The sequence below is a fragment of the Orbicella faveolata genome, unplaced genomic scaffold (genome assembly GCF_042242905.1).
Source record: "Orbicella faveolata isolate gen_17 unplaced genomic scaffold, um_ofav_v1 contig_24, whole genome shotgun sequence".
NCBI classification, from domain to species: domain Eukaryota; kingdom Metazoa; phylum Cnidaria; class Anthozoa; order Scleractinia; family Merulinidae; genus Orbicella; species Orbicella faveolata.
In genome coordinates this window covers 29,966,549-29,974,817 of record NW_028301552.1, presented here as the reverse complement: position 1 = coordinate 29,974,817, position 8,269 = coordinate 29,966,549, and the positions used below count along the sequence as shown (strand labels likewise).

The 8,269-nt window shown below is 36.5% G+C and overlaps 2 protein-coding genes across 2 annotated transcripts; one reads left to right on the top strand and one right to left on the bottom strand.

The window, feature by feature from the left end:
• Positions 1-2,387: 2,387 nt before the first annotated feature.
• On the bottom strand, positions 2,388-3,997 carry LOC149111260 (heat shock protein 23-like). The gene is made up of 2 exons (XM_089292896.1): positions 3,887-3,997; positions 2,388-3,483 (listed from the first exon to the last, which is right to left on the bottom strand). The coding sequence occupies exons 1-2, from the start codon at positions 3,925-3,927 to the stop codon at positions 2,775-2,777; spliced, it is 750 nt and encodes a 249-aa protein (XP_089149022.1). The 5' UTR covers positions 3,928-3,997; the 3' UTR covers positions 2,388-2,774.
• Positions 3,998-5,542: 1,545 nt separating this feature from the next.
• On the top strand, positions 5,543-7,926 carry LOC149111259 (uncharacterized). Its single transcript, XM_089292419.1, has 2 exons — positions 5,543-6,361; positions 7,897-7,926. The coding sequence occupies exons 1-2, from the start codon at positions 5,543-5,545 to the stop codon at positions 7,924-7,926; spliced, it is 849 nt and encodes a 282-aa protein (XP_089148545.1).
• Positions 7,927-8,269: the final 343 nt, after the last annotated feature.

The following is an 8,269-nucleotide window of genomic DNA, read 5'->3' as shown; positions in this document are numbered from 1 at the left end:
TGATTAAAGGAGCAAATTAAAACTGAGCCAAAGAAAGATATTTTGCCAAGCAAAAATAATTTAACAAAAATTTAATAATTATTGGATGACGTTGAGCAAAATATTGCGATTTGTTATTGGCGAGCAGATCAATTCTTTTCCGAAGCCGATGGCTGAGGCAAATCACTGATCATGATATTTTGCGATTACCGAGTTCAATAATTGTTTTATCGTTCGATCAACAAATTTTATATATATATATATATATATATATTTTATTACTCTGTGACAGCTCAGGAAAGCAATCTTCCGTTTTTTTCACACAAGCTTGGGTAGAGTTGCGCGTGAGCAAAATATTATTTGCAGCAAAACACATTAAGAGATGGAGATTCCAGACTATGGGCTCCTGCAATCAAATATTACGTACTTAGGCTGGACAGGAATCAAACATCTATTTAGGTAGCATAGTGAAGTGCTTTGCTTTAAGCATACGAGTCTACCACGGGTTAATCACAAACTCAACACCTTTTACAGGCGTTGAAAGAGCATTGCAACCATTCAAGAAACAAGCTCTTTAATATACGGCTTGTTAAATGGAATTGAAATTATATCACAGCTCAACTTATTTCGTTATGTTTAATTTGTAAGTTATGTAGTAGCAAAAAGAAGTTTTTAAAAGAGCCAACAGTATTTACATTGTAAAGTATATATAAAATAATTCATATTTGAACTGCGGTAGTAGATGAAAGTGAAGTATGATCATCGCAGTAAATTTTCCAATTTAAACAACTGGAAAGAAGAAGCCTGAAAAAAAAAAATCAGGGCTTCAACGGGATTCGAACCCGTGACCTCCGCGATACCGGTGCGATGCTCTACCGACTGAGCTATGAAGCCACACATTGGGAGCGAGGTCAATTAATTGAGTTCATATCTTCCCGTGAGTGAAATGATGTAAAGTATATATGAAATAATTCATATTTGAACTGCGGTAGTAGATGAAAGTGAAGTATGATCATCGCAGTAAATTTTCCAATTTAAGCAACTTTTTTTTTTTTTTTTTTTTTTTTCAGGCTTCTTCTTTCCAGTTGCTTAAATTGGAAAATTTACTACCTCGCTCCCAATGTGTGGCTTCATAGCTCAGTTGGTAGAGCATGGCACCGGTATCGCGGAGGTCACGGGTTCGAATCCCGTTGAAGCCCTGATTTTTTTTCAGGCTTCTTCTTTCCAGTTGCTTAAATTGGAAAATTTACTGCGATGATCATACTTTACTTTCAGCTACTACCGCAGTTCAAATATGAATTATTTCATATATACTTTACGCCATTGCACTCACGGGAAGATATGAACTCAATTAATTGACCTCGCTCCCAATGTGTGGCTTCATAGCTCAGTTGGTAGAGCATCGCACCGGTATCGCGGAGGTCACGGGCTCGAATCCCGTTGAAGCCCTGATTTTTTTTTTTTTTTTCAGGCTTCTTCTTTCCAGTTGCTTAAATTGGAAAATTTACTGCGATGATCATACTTCACTTTCAGTATTTACATTGTTGCTAAGTAGCCATGCAAACCAAGTAGCTTACATTAGTAACGAAATACTTTTTGTAAATTTTATTGTAACGTAATGTGGTTTCTTTTATTTAATTTGTATAGGTAATCATACGATTTTTCACGTTCAATTTGGAGTTAATTTGCACTTGTGAGTTTTTCAAAAAGGTGAAATTGCACTCGCTGTTATTAATAGTTTGAACATGAAAAATTCACGTGGAAGATCTTTCTTGAAGCCATTTTTCCTTATTCGAGAAAACTTTTTTCAAACTTGGGTTTCTGCACAAAATTCTCGTCATCATTTTACGTGATATCATTGGCTTAGAAAATTTCCTATCATATTTCAGCCAATCATAATCCAGAATTACGATGTGTAATTTGCACTTTTGTTACACGTTTTGCACTGGTGTTACACTTGAACTGCACTGCTCTCAGCCAATCAGAATCGGGTATTTTTTTTATATATATGTTATACATATATGTGTGAATTATATATATATGTGTGAATTAAGTGTTGTTTTGATGTTTGTTATGAAAACAGATATTAAAAAAAACTTTAAAAAGCTTTTTTTCTATCGCATGTGCAAAGTACTTTTGAGACATTTTCCAATTAAAGATTTAGTAACAACAAACTGTCTCACTGCTTTGTTCTGCGATGCTGTAAAAATCTGATTAGAAGCCCTGGCCTACATTAGGTCAAAAGGGTCTTTAAAACAACCCTGTTTACATTCGTTGTAAAAAAAGCCTTCTTTTTGAACTATTTCTAACCTTTTAATTCAATTATGTCATTTGAATTGCATCGGTGGTAAGATACAAATATCTGCAAGACTTAAAATTTACCGAAATAGACCAGAAAGAAACACGGAAAAAATTTCAAATATTTATTTCATTAATTCACCTTGCTTGTAATTACACCAATACTGGAGTACACAGCTAAACATCTAATTAATAACAACGAAAAAAAATTTATACTAAATTACCTTACACATGCATTTGCAATGAATTGTTCTGAAAATTAACAGTATTAGTAAAACATGCAACACGGAGTTCATTCGTTTCAGTTTCTTATGAAATCTTACGACTATTATGTGGCCGGCAGATCACCAGAACCTAACTTTTACATCAGGCGTAATAAACTACTTTTGGTAAACAAAAGCAAATAGTGGAAAAAATATATAGTTGCATATTTCATGAAAGTCTAAAAATTAAGCTCTTGGCTCTTTTAACAGTGTCTATAACTAGATTGCAGTTTCTCACGCATCAGCGCTGGTCGTCTTCTCTTTTGGTTGCTCATTTGTTTCCCTGGTGATGGTGATGTCATCGGAACTCTTGCGGGACAAGATGGCTGGATCACGTGATGCTTTTATCGTCAGCAGGCCTTCTTTTGACAAAGATGACGTCACCGATCTGGGATCTACGTCATCGGGCAGCACAATACAACGACTGTACGTGTTACGTGACTGATGACGTTCAGATTCCTGTATTCCGGTGACGGTCAGCATATTTCCACGGAGATGGAGCTTGATCTCTTCTGGTTTGAAACCTCTGAAATTCAACTTGGCCTCAAATTTACCGTCATTCGCTTTGTCTTCCGCTTGTTTTGTGCCCTCGATTAAGAGAACACCGTTATCTGGGTTAATTCGTGACGTGACAGTTGTCGGGTCGACACCTGGAGGAAGTTTGAAGACTCTCACGAACTCGCTCTTATCGAATCCATCTTGTTGTTCGCATTGATGCTGGCCATGTAAGATGATCTTTTCGCTATCTACCTCAAGCGAGATTTCTTCAGGGTGGTAATGCCCAATCAGCACACAAGCGATCTTTATTGTTCCTTGGTAAGGCTTTTCCATGGCTCGTTGGTTGCAAGAGTTTGCTTTTTGCTGTTCGTAAGCGCTAACTAGAACAGTTTCTCTCCATAAATCAAAGAAAACACCATAGCCTCCAGGAGCTCGGTTGTAGTAACTGCAATAGCAAATTTATATCGAATGAATTAAACGCTAAAGTTAGTGTTATAAATGCTCTTGACACATAATATTTTCTGAACGAATTTACGTCTCCTAAAAGTTTACAAAATGGAATCTATTTTGTAATATTTGAATATTTCTTTATAATATTATACAAAAGTTTGAATTTGGAGATTAAACAATCCACTAAATTATATTTGTAAATTCTACGTAGTCCATCAGAGCTATAAACTTCTTGTAAAATGATATGTTTTTAGCTGCAACCACAAACCAACTCTACAGCATGGGCAGACATAAAAGATCAGTGCTAAAATCTTCCTTAGCCGTTGCGATAGAAAAGTTTCACAAAGGGCATAAAACTGCTGGAAGCTTAATTCCTTAGAAAATGATTTGAAATTTACCTGTATGGATCGTAGGTTGGAAATCGATTAACGAGAGGCATGCTGTTTTGAACTTCTTCTCTTGATATTTTTCTCTTCTTGTATCTTGCTTGTAAATTCTTGAAAACTTTCTAAACTGATGATCGGTAAACTGAAAACCTCCTTATATACCCGATAATCCTTTCCTAAAACGATCAAAATTAGTAAAATTACACTCTTAGTTAATGCTTCGTCAGTAGGACAGGAAACATGTTTATCCTGATACAGTGTGATTGGGGAAAAATCTATTTCATTTTCATTTTTCTCACAAACGGGAATAATTTCTAAAAAAAGAGAAAGAGTTAAAAATTAAACAACCGGATACCTTGTTGCTAAAACGAAACTGCTTGGTGACAAGAAAAACGGTTTTCGGGCTACCTGCGCAGACACGAGGAATTTAGATGAAACCAACAAAATGATCTTGACTGCCATTGGCTTAATAAACACTGTGGTAGTTTCCGTAAGCACGGTTAGCTTTCTTTTAGCCCCCGCCCCACCTTCCCCGAGGAAAAACACTCAAGCGCAAAAATCCTTCTAGTAATGTAAGATCTCCCCCTTCCCAAACATAATGGTTCAGTTTAGATGGACGATTATCATGAACATTATGCAGTGGTTCAATTAAATAATACAATCACCATTTATATTAACTATGAAATAGCTCAATTAATATAAATATGCAGTCATGGGATAATCTATATAAATAAGGAGTAATTTAAATATGCATGCAATCATCATGTTTTGCAATGGTGCAATATATATAAATGTGCAATCATTTCTATTATGAAATGGTTCAATTTAACTATGCAATCATCATTAAAAGCATGAAATGGTTAAATTTTTATAAATGTATTATCTTTATTATATTATTATTTATTGATTCTAAGGAAAACGACCAATTTTTTAAGTTTACAAGACATGTTTCGACAGAACTTCTGTCATCTTCAGTTGAATGATTACAAAGCAAGTTGAATAATAAGTAGACAAAAATACTAATTAAGACAAATAGTAATGATCGTTTTCCTTAAAATCTTTACGTTTCTGCTGTTATCTAGACCTTTTGGAAACATCATTAACGACATAGCAGAAAAGTATGATCACATCAACATTGCTGATCTACGAAAATTTGAGAAGATCTCGATCAAGTCTCGCAAAGCCGTGTTGGATTTAAACTTCCTACGCAACTGTCAGTCCTTCAATGTTTTTCCCAAGTTTCTCAGCTTCAATCTTCCTAACACCAATCGACACGACACTATTACCATCCGAAAACAGCTTTTGAGAAGTGCCATCGCTAAACGTTCAAGGGAACATCGGAAATTGATCCACACAAGTGACCAGCTAAGTAATCGTGTTCAAAGTATCCTGAACAGTGTAGATTTCTAAATTCTCAAACGCACATTACATCACCAAGTTACGAAAGCAACCGCTCAATTTATCAAGACACACCAGAAAAAACTCAAAAATCTCACACGTAACACGTCTCTTCCTTTTAGCTCCAATGAGGCTGTAACTAACATTTCCTCTCATAGTCTCACGTCAGAACAATTCGACATTCTCAAATTTGGATTAACACATTCCATCCGTCCACCAAAAATAAACGAGTCAGATGTCTTCCCATGCTTTGAGCTCATCAATCACACCATGGCAAAGAACTTGAGGGACACCAAGCAAGCAGGAAAACTTGTTGCAGACCTTTCTCATTTAGCCCATTCTTATGTCTCTTCATACCGTCCAACGACCGCTGACCTCAAGAAACTCAGAGTTCTTAAGGAGCTAAAGAAGAACAAAAACATTGTCATTTTAAAACCAAACAAAGGGAATGGTGTGGTCGTCTTGGACCGAACAGATTACGACCAAGGTATCCTTAAAATCATCAGTGACACTTCCAAATTCCGGCCCATCAAGGAAGATCCAACTTTACTGAGAGAAGGTAGACTGCAGCGACTTCTCCGAAAGTTGAAGAAAGATGGTCACCGTGCCAACGAAGTGTACGAAAACATCTATCCCAAAGGCGCTCAACCAGCAAGAATTTATGGCCTCCCCAAAATGCACAAGGATTTTGGACCTAACTCAACTCTGCCATTTCGCCCCATCGTGTCTTCTATTGGAACCTACAATTATAACCTGGCCAAATATCTATGCATTCTTTTGGCGCCGCACATCCCAACTGAACACTGTGCTACAGACACTTTTACTTTTGTACAGGACATTCAATCTTTATCTATGTTTGGTAAATTTATGGTTTCCTTCGATGTGGAAAGTCTCTTTACTAACATACCTCTTGAGGAATGTATTGACCTGGCGGTCAATTACATTTCCGAGCGCAATCCTGACCTTAAGTTAAGTAAACCTGAACTTAGAAGCCTGTTTACTGTAGCCACCGCCCAGACCCATTTCTTATTTAACGGTTCTTTCTATGACCAAATTGACGGTGCGGCCATGGGGTCTCCCCTTACTCCCGTATTAGCCAATCTTTTTATGGGGCATCATGAAAAACTATGGTTGGAAAATTTTCAATGCTCTAAAATTTTATTTTATCGAAGGTATGTTGACGACACTTTTTGTTTATTTCACTCGGAGCACGATGCTGTTATATTTTTTGACTACATTAACTCGAGGCACCCCAACATAAGTTTTACTATGGAAAAAGAACTTAATCGCAAATTACTTTCTAGATGTTCTTATTGATAATAGTGACACTAATTCTTTCCTAACTAGGGTTTACCGTAAGAAAACCTTTACTGGGTTGTTAACTAATTATTATAGCTTCACCTCGTGCTCATACAAAGTAGGTCTCATTAGGACTCTTGTTGACAGGGCCTACAAGATCAACAACACTTGGTTGGGGTTACACGAGGACATAACCAAGCTTACTGAAATTCTCAAAAAGAACCTTTTCCCTGCCCATTTAATTGAAAAAGTGGTTAACCGTTACATCACTGGGACCCATAGCAATCATTGTCCCCATGGCTACCCCCTTCCCACCTCGCCCACGTTTTACTTTAAGCTGCCGTACATAGGCCATTTTTCTGTCATCACTCAGAAGAAGATTCGACACTTAATCAAGCGCTATTGTAATGATTTAGACATCAAATTAGTTTTTTCTCCCTTTAAGATAGGTAACCTTCTTGGTGTGAAAGACCCTATCCCCGGCGGGCTTCGTTTACACGTGGTTTATAAGTTTACATGTGCGGGCTGTAATGCTTTTATGTCGGCGAAACCACCCGACATTTTCCCACACGCGTACGTGAGCACTTAGCCGTTGATAAGGCCTCTCACATTTTCAAACATCTTCAGAATTCTGAACGTTGTCGCTCATTGTGTTCAATAGACTGCTTTCATATTTTAGATCACGCCACTACCAGCTTTCAACTCAAGATATATAAAGGAGGCTATCAATATTCAAAACGAACTACCTTGCCTCAATCAGCAATTACACCATGTTCATCTAAAATTATCCTTTTAATTTACACCTTTTCACGTTCTTTTGTTACTATTTGTCTTAATGAGCATTTTTGTCAACTTATTATTCAACTTGCCTTGTAATCATTCAACTGAAGATGACAGAAGTTCTGTCGAAACATGTCTTGTAAACTTAAAAAATTGGTCGTTTTCCTTAAAATCTTTACGTGTCTGCTGTTATCTAGACCATTTATTGATTCAATTTTAATATGCAATCATCATTTATGTTATGTCATGGTGCAATTTAAATATGTAACCTGATGGTTTATGGCCGGATTGTGACGGCATCATTTTCCAAATTAAAAGTTATTAATCCCTCTGAATTTTTAGTTGGTCACATGTAACACCGTCTAAGTTTATGCGTTGCGTGACATTATAGCTGCCTGAAAAAGCTCTCGCGTAGGTCTAAAGGTGCGTTACAGCTTAAGTTTTTGCTTCTATTTTCACTAGCAGATGTATTAATTTCAATGTTTCGGAACTCTAGAGTAACGAGTTCGTTTCAGTAGCAAAACCTCAATGACTTTTTTTTTCAGGATGGACATCGACATGGCGTCTCCATATAAAGGTCTATAAATTTGGGTGAAATAATTCTCCGAATAACGCGCGAATGGAAAACCGCACAGACCTAAATCTTGGTGAAGTTGTTTATATATCAATCATCTATCATATCCTATATTCTTCACTTAATTTATTAAATGATTACGATTTTGATTTTTATTGGCGTGACAGTGAAAACCAGCAACAGCCTATAATGTGCGACTTAAAAATGATTCCAAGTCCGTACTACGCAATCTCAGTTCCACAATGTTTGTGAGTCTCAGTTGATGGCATGCAAATCGATGTTATTCATTACCAACCACTTACCTTATCTTTATGGTATTTTAAATTATTTTGTCCAATGGTTGC

Excerpts from the sequence above, each read along its gene's own strand:
- LOC149111259 (XM_089292419.1), top strand. The coding sequence starts at position 5,543 with ATGGCAAAGAACTTGAGGGACACCAAGCAAGCAGGAAAACTTGTTGCA. Across the intron at positions 6,362-7,896 it reads TGGGGTCTCCCCTTACTCCC|GATGGACATCGACATGGCGT; the intron begins GTATTAGCCAAT and ends TTTTTTTTTCAG.
- LOC149111260 (XM_089292896.1), bottom strand. The coding sequence starts at position 3,927 with ATGCCTCTCGTTAATCGATTTCCAACCTACGATCCATACAG. Across the intron at positions 3,484-3,886 it reads CCAACCTACGATCCATACAG|TTACTACAACCGAGCTCCTG; the intron begins GTAAATTTCAAA and ends TTGCTATTGCAG.